General features: G+C 40.0%; 1 protein-coding gene across 9 annotated transcripts in view; it reads right to left on the bottom strand.

The window, feature by feature from the left end:
• Positions 1–8,179: 8,179 nt before the first annotated feature.
• Positions 8,180–18,818, bottom strand: part of slco4a1 (solute carrier organic anion transporter family, member 4A1) — a 49,254-nt gene continuing 38,615 nt past the window's right edge. For 7 of the 9 annotated variants that reach the window (XM_088082600.1, XM_088082598.1, XM_088082602.1 and 4 more), the window contains one exon: positions 8,180–11,751. In XM_088082600.1, coding sequence (XP_087938726.1) covers positions 11,578–11,751 — 174 coding nt within the window. In that variant the 3' untranslated portion in view covers positions 8,180–11,577. Of the gene's footprint in view, positions 17,235–18,818 lie in introns of all 9 variants that reach the window. The other 2 variants (XR_015777569.1, XM_088082606.1) reach the window with 2 other exon arrangements.

The raw sequence follows: 18,818 nt of genomic DNA on the forward strand, positions 1-18,818 counted from the left end.
TTGTCTTTCTGTCCCTTTGAAGAACACAATTGGTTTTTCACATGAATGGAGAACAAGTCATTAACATTTTCTATTCCATGAGATACTGACACACACACACACACTCACACACACAGATCTGTAGCCTGTGGTTTACAGCAACATGGCGTCCTCTGTGGGAAGATCACATTCACTTCGACTGGTTTTGTAATCAGAAACCAATGACAGTCATTATTACAGTATGGATTAACGGTTTTGTTAATGTTCATGTTGCACTCTGCTGTTGTGACTGTGTGTGTCGTGTTCTGGGCGCCAGACTAGCCCGCCATGTTGCTCAGAATGTAAACAAGCCTGTGCAGAATTGAGCGGGCTGACTCATGAAAGGTCAAACACTATATGCTAGAAGAATGATGGAGTATTGAATGTGTGTGTGTGTATGTGTGTGTGAGACATAGAAAGGGAGAGTACTTATACACAGAGACCTTTTAGTGGACAAAACACCTGTATATAGGTAACTTAACCTTTGATGGAAGCTCCTTTCACACTGCACAAAAAAAATCGCTATAGCACCCACTTACATCTGACTTTTGTGTGTCTGATTTGAACACAAGTGGCCAACTGCAGACACATGATGGAGACATTTTTAAGCTTACATTTGCCTTTTCAATTAAAAAAGATAAAAGAAGCCATTTAGTGTTATAAGCCATTTTGTGATTTATTTATTTATTTTTTTTTTTTAACTAGCGATTTAGGCACCGCTCAGGTACTGGTACCAGCATCGTTTTAGCACTGGAATTGAAAAAAAAAAACAAACGATACCCAACCCCACCCCAACACTAGGATTCGTCTCTAATCACAACTTGAGCTGAGTGACAGACTGCTTATGCTGCTGGAGCACCAACTTAAACTGCTATGTCTTTCTCCGAAAGAAAGATAGAAAGTGACTTTGCAAAAAAAAGAAAATTAACTTAACTGGTTATGCATAGGCCCAAGAAATCACTGCTACACCCCTGTACAATATATTACACTAAAGCTGTTCCCACAAGAGCCTGGTTGCTCCTTTTACTGTCCCAATAGATTTGCTGATCAATAAACATTTTCCACTGAAGATTCCAAATTATTCTGCTGTTTGACTCGTCGTGTCAAACAGCAGAAATACAGGGCTGACTGCCAAATGTATTTCTCTGCCTTTTAAGAAGAGACACAGAGAAAGGTCAAATCCTTGATGTCTCACTCTAAAGAATCGGCCACATGCGGCCACTTTGCAGCCGCGCTACTCATCCCCACATGCTGCTTCAGATCTAGAGATGCACTTATAATAATCCTTCATTTCCATAGAGTGGAAATACAAAGGATATTCAGAATATGACCATGAAAAGCACATCTTCTTTGTTTCCTCTGATGTAGCCTATACATCATGCATATCTGTGATAGTCGGGATGAAAGGTTGTGCTTGTCATTGGTCTTTCATATCATCGAGGTTGTTTGAAGTTGCACAAGTAGCCTGAATGATAATTTTTTGCATAGTGGATGATATGACGTCAGTTACGTTTAAACAGCCCTGCATTTTAACACTTTTTAAAGTAACATAAGATTTTATATTTGTTTGAAAAATAAGGCAAAAGTGCATCAACATAACTTTTTTAATTTGCTATAATATATGTAAAAGTCAAAGCATGTTTCAATAAGCAAACAGCAAATACAAACAGCGTGGCTGCTGAAACATTGTAACTTACTACCACCTAGTGGTGAGGATTGGACATCGACAATAACTTGACTGTTGACATAGGCAGTTCAAAATAAGTATGTTTACATTGATGCCTGTTGATTCATTTATCACAATTTATTTTTCTATATTTGTGATAAATATATTTTGATTTGGATTGCTCACTGTTTTTGTGACTGCTGCGGCCTGAAATGCCCGATTTCACAGCAGCTTTTCCGAAAATTGTAAATTACATTGCAATGTATATAAGTGTAATGATAATATTATTGTTGTTGTCATTGTTATTGTTATTGTTACATTTTGTTGCGGGGGCTGTGGTGAAGGGACTTGTATAGGGCTCTCTAATGTGCCAAGTCCAGCACTGCATTCACCAAAGGGGAAGGGGGGGTGTTATTGGAGCTCTTCTATCGTAATTATGACTTGTATCTCAAGACATCCTATCTCAGGATAAAGAGACCCAGATACCCTAATGACTTATTATTTTGAAATAATGAGAAAGCAATACATAAGTGTGAGATATGGAAGTCATATTTGCGAGATGAGGCCTCCACTTTGGTGAATGCAATGCATTTTCTGTACAATAACGCAAATTTAAACTCAGGTATTTGAGATTTTTTAAAAAAGGAAGAATCCTATTTTTCTAGTTTACAATGCACAGTTTGTTAGTCGTAAGGCCTGGGTGTACAAGCTTTGATAAAAATAAAAGAAGTCAAATAAATAAAATGAGTCTGTGATGATGAAATTACCACACTGTGTAAAAACATCAGAGTAAACCCAAGTATGAGCCTTTTATTGTTCCTCTGTCATGGCTCATCTGTTTGCACCGTGCTCAAGTTAAATATTTACTTTATGTCATCGTCTGATAAGCTGCAGTTCAGGTGTGTGTGTGTTAATGATGCATGCAGTGTTTAGTGGCCTCTGTGTGTGTGTATGTGTGTGTGTGTGTTTGTGTGTGTCGCAGACAGGCTTCATAAAACATGTCAGTGAGCCACAGTGGAACTTAATGAGTTGTGATTCGACAGTTGTCAGGGAAACACATCTCTGCATCCAATCTCAATTTTAGATGGGTAATGATCCAGGCAATAGAACCAGGAAGGGAGGGAGAAGATGATCGAATTTTCAAGTTTTCACTTCTGTTTTATTTTTTATTTTTTTTTAACAAATGTATCATTTTCGCAAAATGATTTTCTCTTTAAATTTGCCTTAACCCATAAACACCCGGCTGGACATCACTTTTCTAACGCTGTGTTCAGAAGCTGTTCACAAGGTTTTTAAGCCTTTGAAACCGGAATAAATTATTTTGATATCGTTTGGCAAGTTGCGAGAAATTAGATAAAAGTGACAAAGAAAATGACCTGAAAATGACCATGTAATGTGTGAACATCTGGATTATGATTAACATTAGTCAAAATAATTTTAAAAATGCTTCTTTTTTTTGTGTGAAGTGAGGAAACGTCACTTTGTCGCCTGGCTACAACAGATGATGAAACAAAAACTTCTCTAGCCATGTTTAATATTTTAATATAATAATAATAATAATAATAATAATAATAATAATGATAATGATAATAACAACAACACAATCAGCAGAATATTTTGAAGTCTGTTCTCATGAGTGTGGATCAGTGGATTCAGCCGAGACTTCCACTCTCACTATTGTAACAGACTCAGTTCTGAATGCCCATGTTTGGCCTCAAATGCTGACATTTAAAAGCACTGAAATGGTTAGGACCATGGTGTTTTTTGTGTTGTTTAGCATACTGTGACAATATTTATGATTATTTTTGTGAGGATTAAATTCAACTGAAATTTAATAATGAATACAAACATTGTCTAACAGTGAGAACGTTTGACGTAATGCTTAATGTGCGTGTGTGTTGGGGGTGGAAGTAAACTTTTTTGTCCACCTGCCACTGTGGCTCATGGTTTCCAAAATCTACCAGCCACTCAATAGATGACCAGTGATTTTTAGCTGGTAAAATGAGTAAATCTAGCAACCACTTAAATATTTTAAAAGCATTTGGCTGCTGGCTGGTGCTTATTTCCAACCCATGTGTGCATATGTGTGTATGTAGGCCTACTTTAAATTGTTACATAGCGAGGACCAAAATAAATGTGCAAATTTTGGGATTATGGCAGGGAGCGTCCTCACAAAGATGGAAGTACAAGAGTGTGTGCCTGTGTGTGTGTGTGTGTGTGTCTGTGTGAGTCTCAAAGCGTATATGGCCGCTATTTTTGGAGCATTTTCAAAATTGTGAAAATTCCTCCCAGGAGCTATGGTTGTGCCTATGTTAGCTAGGAGTGGAAGCTAATGGCTAATTTGCGTCTTTGAACTGACTTAGTATGTAAACTCACCACACAAAACTCGGTTGTGAACACACCATAATGTTTCTTGGGCCAGCTGAGGAAGAAACACCTACTCAACTGATGTCCTTGCTTATCTTACATCCCACTGGGTAAGAAAACTTTTGTTGGGGCAGTTGCACAGATGCAGAGCTAAAGAATCGTCTCTCAAGCCACTCTCATCCCGGCCAACAGTCAGTTCAATATAAGGCCTGTTTAGTACAAGCTAACACAGCTGCTGTAAAACGGTCCCTAGAAACTCACACCCAAATAGCTCAACTTTGCTGTGAAACCCATTGGGTAATGTTAGCTGTTTGATGCTAACAGTTAACCCCATTTCTTTGTATGTGTATGTTGCATACAGCTCTATAATTAAATTTTACTCATTTTAAATAGTAAAGACTGTAGTTCTTCATATAGCACAACAATCCTCCCACCCGTTACAAACAACATGACACTTGGTTTTTGCAAATGAAAATGCCTCAAGTGTTTGCATATAGTGAAGTGAGATCCAATCACAATTGGTCACTTGAGAAGCTTGCTTGCAGAGATGCTTTTTGATGCCAGGTGTAATCAGACGTAGAGCTGTCCAGTTATGATCACATCACCTAAGATGAATGCTAATACCACATCTGAACAGGCTCAAAGTTAAAAGCCATCAAGCAAGGGGTTAAAACATGTTAAATGTTTGTTTCTTTTTTTTCGAGTCAGTGGATCTTTCTGGCATGTGGCCACATTGATGATGACCTATTCCAACTGTTGACTGGACTGTGTCACAGGGTTGTAGAGTGGGTCTACTCCTCGGTCATGGAAGCTGTAGCACCTCAGAATTTGGGGAGAGAGTTCCAGGAGCGGGACTGAAGATGTACAAAGGGAGCCGAACCATGACATAGTAACAGTGAAGGATATCAAAGCCAGCCATGGAGATTTACTTCAGCACTCTATGGAGAACATTTCAGAGTCATAGAGGAGTCGGTTGGTTTTTCCTCTCAGACATCCTGTCCAGATGAAGAGAGCATAGTTGAAGAGACCAGTACAGGGGATACCGAGGGCTCTCTATCTGAGAGGCTGAGTGCAGACCTCTTCTGTTTTGTGATCTCGGTGTCGCCCACCAATACCGAAGAGGAGTTCTCTTTTCATTCTGTTTCTTGCCAAGCTGTTGGACCACATTGCCTACTCAATCCAGACATCAGTGTTGGAGTTGGACTTTGAAGGGCTTTTGAAAAACCTGAGGAGGGCTGTAGGAGATATAGATTTCCCTCTCCCACAGAGTGTTGGAAACCTCCACCATACCATCTTCAAGAGGCTTTGAGTGGAGTTTGGATCCACAAAGCTGCTGCAGGCTGCCATGGCATCTGAAGATATGGCATTTGTGGAGGTGAATGCCAGGGAATTGACAGGGCAGCTGCAAAAGGCTACAAGAAAACCCTCCGGTTTTGTATCAAAAGTGAGGAGGTTTTTCAGGAGTCAAAGCAACAAAGTAGCTCCAGCCAGTAAGGTCGACACATTGGTGTCCCAAACTGAAGTTGTCCCCCTGGAGGATGGATCAACACCCCACCAACCAAAGAAACCAAAGGGTTCTGCTATCATCAGGATGTCTCTGCTGTGGCCAGGAGTCTGAGGAACACCTTCAGTATCCCACATTCAACTTTTCCCCAAAATCTTTTCTATACTACCTTCATCTTGAAAAACAACCATTCTCTTTAGAATGACATGGGTTGTTTTTCAAGATGAATGCACACTCTTAAAACAGATGTGTGTGTTTGGAGTTTGTGAAATGATCAGTCCAGCATGTAATTTACCAAAGTAGAGCTGAATCTTATGTCTTAGCTCTACTTTGTTGACTCAGTCAAGTCCTTAAATGGCCACTGAGCTGATATGATCAGATAAACGCATCATTTTTAAGAGTGAGGGCAGCATGGTGGCTCAGTGCCCTCACAGGAAGAAGGTCGGGGCTTTGCTTTACGACCTCGGCTGTCTCTCAGTGTGGAGTTAACATGTTCTCCCTGTGTTGACGTTGGGTTTTCCCAGGGTGCTTCGGTTTCCTCCCACATTCCAAAAACATGCAGCTCAATTGAAAACGCTAAATTGCCCACACAAATGCATTTTATCTGGACTTCAATAAATGCTCATAATAAACACTAATGCTAAAATTAAAATTATTCTGATTAATGTCTAATTAATGTGACATCTCTTTTCAGAGCAATTTGCTCCAGCCAATCTAATTCAACCGTTTGATGGCCACAATAACCATCACTGTTTTAGCACACCCTATATTACAGTGGGACATACACAAGTTGGACACACACAGGAAGACAATCCCATCCCTGGTTACATTGGTTTTTGGTTAAACAAAATATAATTTCACTAAAAAGAAACTTGACATTGACACTAATCCCAGCTCTTACCCCGACCCACCTACTTCTACCCCAGCATAGAGTGCTGCAGGGATGACATTTTGTCAGGGATATATTTGTTTCACTATTATTTGTGTAAGCAGATCGACAATCTGTTGGTTAATGTGAAATCTGTAAACATAAAACACTCTCCACAAATACAAAAAAACTGTAAACTCACAAAAATATTTTGCAAATATAAAACAGATTTGCAATTATACAAACAAAATCCACAATTAGAAAAAATATCTGAATACACTCAAATAATTTACAAATAAAGAAAAACCCAAAACATTTGTGAATACATTTCTAACATTTACAAACTTTCAAACAGATATTTGTGAATCCAGTTTATATTTGTGAATCTAAAGGGCATTTGTGGATCTCAAGTCTACATTTGTTGATTTGCATTTTACACACACACAGTTTTGAGACAAGCTTTCCATCAGTCTCAACAAAAATCCACATCTATCAATTGGCTATTTTTGGGTAGTATGTGATTACCCGGTCATGACATAATTCCACATTTTACATTCAAAGTAAAAGCAGGTCGTCATCCTTGCAGGGCAATTATTTTTGAATTTACATGAAATTTGCATGGTTTGGTTTACAAATGATGAACACCAAGATAAGGTGGAATTTATGTGCCACCTAGTGGCTGCTAAGTATACTACAACATATGAAATGTCTCACTCCAGGGTCCCAACTCTCTGCGTGCATTATTCGACTTTCACAGAAATGAACGACCACTTCAGCTGAGTTCACCAGTACCCCTATGTACATGGGGGAGCAAAGGCCCTTTCATCGCTGCTTGCAGCTTTAATCATTATTATCATTTTATTCATTTATTTTTAAAATCTCTTTCTCCATTTATTTAGCTGCTCTTACTCTGTTTGTACCCCATCCTTCTTATATCCTGTTCTGACCATCTTGTCATGTTTTAAATTCATCTACTTGTTCATCTATCTCTTATACATCTGTTTTTATCATCCTATCTTTGTTTAATTCCCACTGACATGATGTCGTCTTTTATTGCATTTATTTTTATATTTTCTAAAAACTTTGAAAATTTACTTTATTCTTGTTGACCTTTTGTATGTGCATTTTCTTCTGGCGTTTTTGTTTGACTGTCCTACACCTTCCTCTGTTTGGTGTAATTGTTCACGTCTATTTTTATTATTACCAGATTTCTTGCTTTTGCTTTGTATGTCAAAGCACACTGTAAACATTTAAATAAAAAAAACATCTCAAACTTGTGTTAAATGCTGAAAATAAAATAAATGATGTTCTCCAGAGCAAAAAAACATTAACCTCAATGGTCTCTAATTTTGCACTTTAAATGGTACGATCATTGAAATAGTCCCACATTTAAGCAACTGGATTAATAACAAATTCACCTTCAAACTACATATTGTTCCACTAAAAATATTTTTCTATATACTGTGATTGATATATATGTTTTAAATTGTTTGTTTTATATTTTTATTTATGTACTCGGGTCTAAAAATGAGATCTGAATCTCAATGGGACTTACCTGAGTAATTAAAGGTTTGCATATTTAGTTCCTGGAGACTTAAATTAACACAAACCCAAAACCATAACCACAACCACCATATCCTTTACCCCCCAACCAAACCCCACAGTATAACAGTATTGAGAGATTTTACACACACACACACACACACACACACACACCATTAACATGATAATAAATGATTTGAGACACAAAAAAATCCACTGTTCAGCTGTTGTAATTAAAAAACACTTGACATCTTTGAATCATTCCATAAAAAGATCATTGATTTCAAGTCCACTGCTTTAAAAAAAATCAAACAGTACCAAAAAGCAAAATAAAAAAAGAATACAAATCAATTTACAGAGTTCATAAAAGCTCGGCCTTGATTGAAAAGCACACTTAGGAGGACTGCATTTACACATTCACATGGAGATCAAACTCGTCAACATCAGCTGGAGTGTGTTAAAGGGACAGTCCACCCCAAAATAAAAAATACATATTTTGATGTCTGTCTTCTCTGCAATATGATGGAACTAGATGCAACTCGGCTGGTGGTGCTCAAAGCAACAACAAAATACATTTGAAAAACTCAACAGCAATGTCTCTTTCCATTAATCATGACCCCGTTTACTCTAGATTATTCACAGATCTTGTTGTGAACAGTTTTATGTAGGAACTATTTTTTTTCTACCGAACTACAGCCGCCAATCATATCACCACACAGAAGGAAGCATGCATCTACTGCTACTCACCTAGCACCACTGAGTAAACTAAATTTACAGCTCAGCTGAGGAAAACGCCGCTGATGTTTATTGCGTCTCGTCCATTGGCAGATGCATGCTTCAACGTGATAGTAATGTTTGCAGGTGTAGTCCGGTCAATTTTGCTACAGTTAAGAGGAAAAAAAATTGCATTTATGATTAGGGGGTGAACTTTTCCTTTAAGGTCAATTCTTACATGAGCAAAGTACATGACAACAACACAGGCAACATACAGCAGATTGTCAAATTGTGTTTCACTATCATATAAACAATAAAGACAAGGGGATTATTGGACAAAGAACGGCAGGAGGAGAACCAGGGCTGCATTCCTTTTATTATCGCACAGTGAATGCAAAAAAACCACAAAAAACAAAAACAAATGTAAGTGCTAAAAATATTATTAATAAATAATTTGCATAAATAAGGTTGATGATAAAAATTAAAGACAACCGTTGTTAGGCAAAGCTGCTTTGGCACATTTGTGTACTTACAGTACTGTGATAATTAGGTCCAAATAACAGTGCTGATTTGTTATACTGCATGTTGTGCCAATTGTGCATTGCCTTGGGCAGCTCCAACTAACAAGCTACTTCCCATAATATCCATCTTAAAGGCACAGTCATACCAGCATTTTAAATGGAGAAACTGTGTCACCTAATTCCTATGAAATAGTTGTGATTTGTAGATTAGCGCAGTGGGGTAGGGTAAAATGGTGTACAACTTTTGTGGATGGATTTTTTTGTTTTTTTCCTTTATCATACAAGTCAATAGGATTTACAAAAGAGGTTTTTGTACTTCCAGAACAAAACCTGAAAGTTTTGGTTTCACTTAGACAGTCTGTGAAATCTGATGTTTAGCACATCTGTGGTAGCCTCCTACATTTTGGACTATCTCCACTCAATATGTTCTAATCCCAAATTGTCACATGTTAACACTTTGCAGTTGACTTCTGTGTCTACATATTATGCTCTGGGTATCCTTCTGTGTCTGCTATTGATGTTCTGGGATGCCGCTACCGTGATTTCAAAACAAGCACATGGTGGGATAACGTTGCATTTTGTCATGTTTTGGCAACAAACTGGGATGTTGACAAACGCACATGCTGGCACGGATTGTTAGGTGGATTGTTAAGGGAAAGAGGCACAAAGGTAATGTGTAGAAAAAAAACATCACATTCAGACGGGAAGTCTGAAGTTTGGAGGTGTCAAGTTTGGCATTTTGACTGTCAGCATTTTAGTTTTGTGAAGCCATAGGCGACCAAATTTATCTGAGAGGCTGAAGGTGTGGATCTGACTAAGCAGCTACACCCTTACATATGCTTATTTTTAAGCCTTCATAAAATGTAAATGGGTGATTAAATAAAAATCAACCCGCTGTACAATGTAATAACTGCTGATAGAGATCAAAGCTTTGTAGAAGGCTGTAAACACGATTATTTCTGCTGTGAAGCTGGGAACTTTTAAAGGAAGGTCTATAGGGGATCAACTCTTTTGGAGCCAGCCTGAAATGCCCATTAGAGAACTGCAGTTTTGGCACTTCCATGTTGGCTTCATTCTTCAGCCACAGAGGTTGCTGCCTCCTTTAAGTTATATCCTTACTAGGTTTCTTTTCCTAAATCAAACTACATTAACTTTACTTGCCTAAAACTAACCTCTGTAACTTACGTTGAAATATTTAATTTTGTTGCTAAATTTTTGCCATTTTAAATGCTGTTGTGACTGGACCTTTATTGTGACAAAACATACTTTTCATAGACTTCCAAGCTTCTTCTTTTACTTTGTTTTTAAAGTGCAGCTATGCAATTTCTATGAAATAGAAGCATCAAAGCTCGTTCTACTAAACTCTGGCAAACAGAGCAACCAAACCCATGAATATATTCACAGCTATATCATGTAGATCACCAACATGGTGGTTTTATTCTTCTCTGTACTTCTACTTTTAAATGCAAGCCAATTACTGGTCATAAATCTCTTGTACATGTGTTCAAGTAGCAATCAAAAATACACATGTGCTTTTTTAAATTGAAAATATGTTTGTGCTGCTGTACTGTGGCCAGTCTATATTCACATTATATTAACATAAGTGCCTTTAGATACTAGTTTCTTAAAATATGATATATGATATGAAATGATTTGGCTTCATTATTACTGGCCGGTAACGTGAGACCATGGCTTTGCTATCTTCCAGTAATGGGAAAGAACAGAAAAAAAAGATGGTTATAATTTCCTTTTTTTCCACATCATAAATGCTTCATACACATGGCATACAATATACCACACAGGTCTCAGCTGTTTTACTGTGTTTTGAAGGAAAATGACATAAATATGACACAGAAATGTCATTCGACTTACATTCTAAAAAGTCATTTGAACTGATGCAACATTGAGATATCTGTAGAAATACTTTCTAGCACATAAAAACATGTGTGGCACTTGCCTGTCAGTCACACACACGGATGCACACACACATACACACATAGTCAGAATTTTCCAAGAGAGCAGCATGTTAGAAGTCATCATGTACTGTAGAAAGTTGTATTTGTGTGTGTATGATGTGCATGAAGGCAACCTGGGGCCATTTGAGTTTGTGCGTGTGCGTGTGTGTGTGCGTGTGTATTACAGTAAATTTGTCAATGTGTTTGCATGCATGTGTATGTAGGGGGTTATTATGGCTGAGAGAAGGCTGTTGGTAAGCACCCCCCATTACCACCCAAACACACATTCACACCTAAGCAGCACCTACACACACACACACACACACACACACACACACACACACACACACACACACACACACACACACACACACACACACACACAGTCAGACAGAGACTCAGCGGTCGGGGGGTCTCTGACGTCATAACCGGGCGTGCAGGTTGACGATGACGCCGTCTTCAGGCAGATCTTTGACAGGCAGGTCGCTAATAATGTCTCCGGCTCCATGGTCGGTGCTCTCGCAGCTGCTTTGAGGCGACTCAGGGGGAGGCTGGTACAGGATGCTGGCTAACAAGAAAAAGATTGTCCCCAAAAGCTAAAAAAAGACAACAGATGATAGCAGTAAGGAGGGAAAGTCAAAAATCAGGATAAATTGTGCATAGAAAATAATTTACAGTAGGTTTGGATGGTACCTGGAGGTGTGTTTTTCAGTACTATCATAAATGCAGACACCCCTCTTTATATTAAACTCAATGTATGTAGTGCACAGCATGTGCCACCATTGCTTCAGCATCTTCAGTCTAGTGGGCTAATATTTGTTTGTATACTAATGACTAAAAGCCATAAACTATGAGGATTAGTATATGGCACATATACGACATGCATACATACAGATATAGGCTGTTAGCACCATGCTTGCCTTATGTCTGCAAACCATAACTCTTCTGTTTGCTTACAGGCTAAGGCTGTACTACTGTATACTGCTATATCAGTTTAATTAGGAATCCTGGAGATATGTTTTTCAATACCATCATAAACACAGGCGCTCCTCTTTTTATTAAATTCATTGTAAGTAGTGCACAGCATGCACCACCAGAGCTCTGTCTCTACTGACTGAACAGCCAACTGAGCTGAAAGACACAGTGACACCTAGAGGTGGAGGGAGAAGTAACAGGACTGTAAAAACCTGACATCGGAGTGCCGTGGCTGCTCTGTCAACGTCAGCACTCTTCCGGGTGACGTCATCGTGGCAGCCCCCATCGTGCGCAGTGACATCAGCACCTCCATTAAAGGGCCAATTCACCCTCACCCACCTCTGCGTGACCAGCGGGCCGAGCTGAATGGGAAGTGGAGGCGTGCGGCTTTGGGCAAGTCGCGGGGCGCCAGAGCTATGGCAGTCGCTTCACCTCAGTCCCGCCGGCCGCGGTGGTTGGGTTTGCCTAAAGCGTCGGCTGTGTCAGCAGCACCTTTCTGCATCCACCAGCATGCCTCACCTGGGGTTCTGGGCAATGGGTTCCCTGCGCCCTTCTCTGTTCTCCCACCTGAATTTGAGCGGCTCGCTCATGTTGGAATGCCTGGCGCCGGGATGCTGGCGCCACTTCCTGCTCAACCGTGCCATCTGCAGCAGCTCCATTTCCTTTGGGGCATCTGGCACTGGGCTGCTGGTGCCCTCTACTGCTCAGCCTCAACACCTGCTGCCGTTACTTCATGATTGGGTGCTATCTCAGCAACTGCTCCAGTTCGCTTTCCATGGGGCATCTGGCACTGGGATGTCAGTGTCCCCTACCGTCCCTCCGCGAGACCCGCAGCAGCCGGCCTTGGTTGAGGCTCCCACCTTCACCTCCCAACCCCTCTCAGCAGGGGCCACTGCCGCCGATTTTTCCCTCTCATCCTGTGCACCGTGTCATTCCTTCCCACAGTTCTGGTCTCCTTTCCGTTTGTTTTCTGTTGCAGCGGACTTTGCCTGCCTTCCCCCCAGCCACAGCTGATCCTCCCATCTGCCCTCCTAACGCTTTTGTCTCCTGTCCCTCTCAGGTTCCCTCCAATCTTAGTACTCAGATTCTTGACGGTAATTATGTGGATTAATATTCTAATATTAATATTCTGGCCTTAGCGGCCACGCTCGAGACCAACCCTGATGCTGTTTTCGTGCGGTTCCTCGTTAGGGGCTTCAAAGATGGTTTCCATCTTTTGGTCTCTCCGTCTTCGTCGTTCAAATGCGAAAATCCGAGTCCGTCGATGGCGTGCTTGTTAAGGAGGTCGAGGAAGGCTTCATGATTGGTCCGTTTGCTCATCCCCCTTTTCCGACTTTCCACATCAGCCTCCTCTGCGTCGCTACTCGATAGTACTCTGGCAAGAAACGCATTATACTGGATGTCTCGGCCCCCCATGGTTGCACTATTCCTAGTGTTAACAGCTTGATCCCAACCGAGGATTTTTCTCTCCACTATTCTACCGTCCACCATGCCATGGCTCTCATCAAACATGCCAGGAAGGGGGTCCTGGCTTTCTAAAGTGGACATGACCAGTGCTTTCAAGGTTCCCCCACTCCACCCTGACTTCTGGCGTTTCTTTGGTGTCTGCTGACATGGTGCTTATTACGTTGCCATTAGGCTCACCTTTGGGCCTAAAAACAGTCTGAAACTCTTCGACACCTTGTTGGAAGCGCTTTGCTGGATCCTGTCAATCAACCACAACCTTACGTTCCTTGTCCATCTTTTGGATGACTTCCTTGTTGTCACCCCTCCCTCTCCACCGCTGGCTTCTGATCTCGTTGCACTCACGTCTGTTTTCTTGGACCTCGGCATCCCCTTGTCTGCAGAGAAGACTCCGGGCCCTTCCATCTCCCTTGAATTCCTCAGTGTCACCCTTGATAAGGAACTGTTTCAAGCCTTACTTCCGGCTGAGAAGCTTAACCGCACATGCCTTTTGAGCTTGAATTTTCTCCTTGCCCTGCGCTGCACCAAACGTCAGCTCCTTTCCATCCTCAATTTTGCGCTCCGCATCATTCCCCAGGGGCAGGCCTTCATTTCCCACCTGTTGTCTGTCGCTTCTTCTGTCCCGTCACTCTTGACCTCCATCTCTCTTGACGTGCCAAGCCATGCCAAGCTCTGCTTCTGGCTCTATCTCCTTGGCAACTGGAATGGGATCTCCTTATTCTATGATGACCACCTGACTCATCCTCAGGACATCAACCTGTTCACTGATGCGGGTCTATCTGCCGGTTTTGGGGGGTTTAACGATGGAAGATTGATGGAAGATGGTTCATAGGTGAATGGCCCCCAGAGCTGGAAAGAGAATGCCAGGTCACTTCATCTGCTCTCTTTGAGATCTACCCCATCATAGTTGCCACCATCTTGTGGGGTTACGACTGGAGCCGCAAATCCGTCCTCATCTACTCAGACAATCTTGCAGTAGTTGAGATCATAAACAAAGATCACTCCAACTCCCCATCTATCATGCTGTTCTTGCGTCAGCTAACCTGGCTCTCTTTCACACACCAGTACATACTCTGTGCAGCTCATGTTCCAGGCCACTTCAATGCTATAGCTGACTCACTGTCTCATTTATCTTTTCAGAAATTCAGAAGCTTGGCCCCTTATGCAGACGCACACCTGACTCCGGTTCCTCCATTTCGGCCTCAGCTTTCAACATCTAAATCCAGCTCTAATGCCCCTGACCTTGGAATCTCAGAACACAATATCACACAATAACACAACACTCAATAGCCCCTGCAACTATCTCATCATATTGGTCTGCTTGGAATTGTTTCCACTACTTTCACAACTGGCATAACTTAACTTTTCCTTCTTGATCTCATTACCCTAACCTGCTTTATCACCCACGCCCATTCTGCCTTGGGAATAAAAACCCAGACAATCAAAGTCTACCTCAGATGCTTTTCTTGACCTTCTGTTTGCATCCGAATCCGGCCAGGTGGTTACCTGCTTCTGGTTCCACCAACACTTTCAAGTTCTGTCTTTGTCTGGGATCCTTCCCACACATTTCTCCGGACACTCTTTCAGAATTGGAGCCGCCTCCCGCAGTGGCATACCAGAACACTTGATTCAGATCATGGGCCGATGGTCCTCCCAAGCCTAGCACCGTCACATCCGTTCTGACCTAAGAGATCTCAAGTCCGCTTTGTCCACTCTTAAATAATGCGCGCTTTTGGGGGTCAGTCATGCCTGGGAGCCACGGCGGATTCCCCACTGAAGCTTCCCCACACCGCACTCAACAATCCATCCAACAATAATTCATCATCCATGACTATACCAATTATATTCATGTCAATAAATTGTCAAAATGATCTTCTCGTTGAAGGTGTGGTCCTTGCTAGTGAAATGTGTTTAATGATGAGTTCAGGAGGACATTAAGTCTCATCCATCTGCCATGACCAAGAGAAACTTGAATTCAAAAGGTGTACAGTTGTATTGCACTGTTTCATTAAAAAAATATAGGTGTGAGAATGTAATTTTCTTAACATTTTGTTAGTCTGAAAAGCTTAAAGTAAGTACTGCATTTGTTGTCTCAGAAAAATCTCTCAGAGCAGATACACAATTTCGTATAACTTAACTTGTTTCATGAAATTCCAAGAACTAAATGTAAATATCCTCATGGCGGAGCAGATATCTCTTATTTCAAGGTTTTGACTAGATTACTAGCAAGAGTAACGCCAGGTTCACACCAGACACGGAAGCGCTGTGAAGCACTGTGCAACGAAAATCACGCGCGAGCTGGAGCCCTCCCGTTCATACCAGATGCGCATTTGTCCGCGCCGGTCGTCAAGCGCTTCTGCTCCTCAGCTGTTGTCTACTCACATTTGGAGCTGTTTTTTCATTATGGGTAAGTAAATAACCTCATTAAATTAGAACGCCATGTTTTCCTGACAACTGTATATGTTTTTCCACTTCTTAGTAATGAGTATTTATCGGTGAATGGGTGCTGTGGGCTATAATACACACAAACACACACACACACACACACACACACACACGCACACACAAGGAGTGTATGTTACTAGCGTTTTGTAGTCGTAGTTGTGGTCTGTAGATATACAGTTGAAATACTGAAATCTTAAATACATGTTTGTTTATCTTGTCTTAATTTTTGTTATTTTCACATTGTGTGTGTTTCATTTTGGTCATTGTTTTGCTTTGGTTATTGTGTGTTTGAAATAAATTTGGATGAAAATCCATTTCAAGGACATTGTCATCATTGAACCTCTTCTTCAAAATAGGAATTGCATGTATAAAAGTTACGGTAAAGTCTTTATTGAACTTTTTATGCATTGCTTCAATATGATTTTTTTTACATACTTTCCATCACTATCAGTATAGAGGAAAATCTGTGGGTTATTATGAGCCAAAGGTGTAAATAGGTGCACATGAGCTGTTTACATTATGGGAGGAAATAATGGCCAAAGTTGTAATTACACTAGTATATCAACTACAATCGGCCATACATAAAAAATACTTATGCCTGTTCCAAGTGAGCTTGATGTCAGTATTGTTGTGGATTTTGAGGCCTACACAAAAGCAATAACTTTAATACTTTATGGTAACATTTAGCCTAATTAAAAACTGTCTGCAAATATGATTTCACAATATGTAATAATATCATACGTTTTTGCTGTTATGACATTACGGTAAAAATGACATTAAATTGTGTTTTATCTCTCTCGCGCTATGTTTAGGTACTGAAATATATATAAAAGTACACAAATGTAACATCGCATTTGAAAAAACTGTGTTTTATTTTGAAATTTGTTTTACTGTTTAATTGTTTTATTCTCTCGTTGTTTCTTTGTTTGATTTCCTGCCCGACTTGACGCTTGCGCTAAAAATAGACCAGACGCTGAAATGATCACTGCACGGCGCGAGCCGGCCACGGAGGTGCGCGCCACGGCGCTTCTAGTGTGAACGACACAATTGGTTAACATAGGCGCCAAAAGGAAACTGGCTCCGCCTCTCGGCACTTCGCAGCTATTCGAGGCGCTTCCACGTCTGGTGTGTCCCTGGTGTCAGTCGTCCATGACCGAGAGATAGTTGAATTCAAGAGGTGTACATTTGTATTTCTCTGTTTAATAAGGAAATGAGAATATTACTTTTAACACAGTCATACCTTAATATACTGTATACCCCAGTGAATTTCAGAAAGGTATGACTGCATGTAATAGTACATACTGCCTAAGCCTAATTCACAGGCCTACAGCAGCTGTGCCTGCTTCATACAACATTGTACATTGCACAGGACTTCTGAAAATGTCAATCTTAAAGGACTAATATAAGAACTTACTTAACACGTTTATTTGTGTTCTTACTGAGAGTGAAAGTAGAAGATCGATATCAATCTTATGTCTGTGCTTAAAGTATGAAACTAGAATCCCAGATGATTAGCTTAGTTTAGCATTAAGACCAAAGCAAGACAGAAAGCAAGCCTGTTTTTCTACAAAGTTAACCCTATGAAACCTGGAACAGCTTTTCTTGTGCTGTACTGATCTGCCTTTTATATGCATGTAAACCTCTGAAACCTGAGCAAATTGGTTTGATTTCTTTTGAAAACATGGCTAAAAAGACAATGAGCAACACCTCTACAAAAGGGAGATAGACAGAGACCAAAAAAAGATAATTATAAAAAGGGGAACAAATGTGCACAGAACTATATTTATAATTAAAATTAAGATATCTGTTAGTAACTTTTTTATCTATATATTTCTTTTGTTTTGTGTTTTTTTGTTTGACAACCTTTTTTTTTTTTTTCATTTGATTTTATTTTCTTGTCGCTTTTTGCAGTTCTCATGTCTGTCCGGCATCATATAATATACGTAGAGAGGACTTTGAAGGAATTTAACAAAAGTGTACACAAAAAAGAGGAGATGAAGTGCAGGTGGAGAAAAATGGCAAAGAGGTTCAGGTGAGCGGAATAAGGAGATGAGGCAGAAGAACAGGCAGCGAGCTGATTGGATGAGAGAAACTGAGGAGCAGGAAGGACTAACAAGGCTGATGCAGGACAGGTGTGACAGAAAACTGGGAAAGAGACAAAAGCAGGAAGTAACAGAGGACATGAGAAGATAACCTACAAAATAAAACAGGATACAGACTGATTGTGATGAGTACACGAAACAAGGAAAAACAAGAAGAGAAAACCTGAAAACAAAGTTCAAAAGACAACAGAATATTACTCCTTAGGGACTTTTTGCCAGGGAATCAAACAGCAGCATCTCGATTAACGCATTAATGCTGACAGCCCTAATAATAATTAACAAAATAATTCTAGTCAATTTCCATCTAATTCCAGACAACTATAATTATAAAATTATAAAAATAATTTTTTGTACATATATATATATATATATATATATATATATATATATATATTTATATATATATATATATTATGGCTGTTATTTACTATTTTATCATTATTATTTGTTTATTTCTGACTTTTTTGAAAAATTCATTCTTTTTTTTTTTTGCCAAATTTGCGATGATTTTCTTATAACTTCTTCCTGTGTTTTTGAAAGAGGTCAAGCTAATTTGCTCTTGTTTCTGAGGATTAAACATGTACACACCAAAACATCAAAAATGCTCTTACATTTCCTATAACCACTCTGATGTTAAAAGATTTCTTGCCACATAAGCACACCTCTTTAAATGCACA

Source organism: Plectropomus leopardus, chromosome 9 (assembly GCF_026936395.1).
Source record: "Plectropomus leopardus strain MGB_pleo_1.0 chromosome 9, ASM2693639v1, whole genome shotgun sequence".
In the NCBI taxonomy this organism is placed as follows: Eukaryota; Metazoa; Chordata; class Actinopteri; order Perciformes; family Serranidae; genus Plectropomus; species Plectropomus leopardus.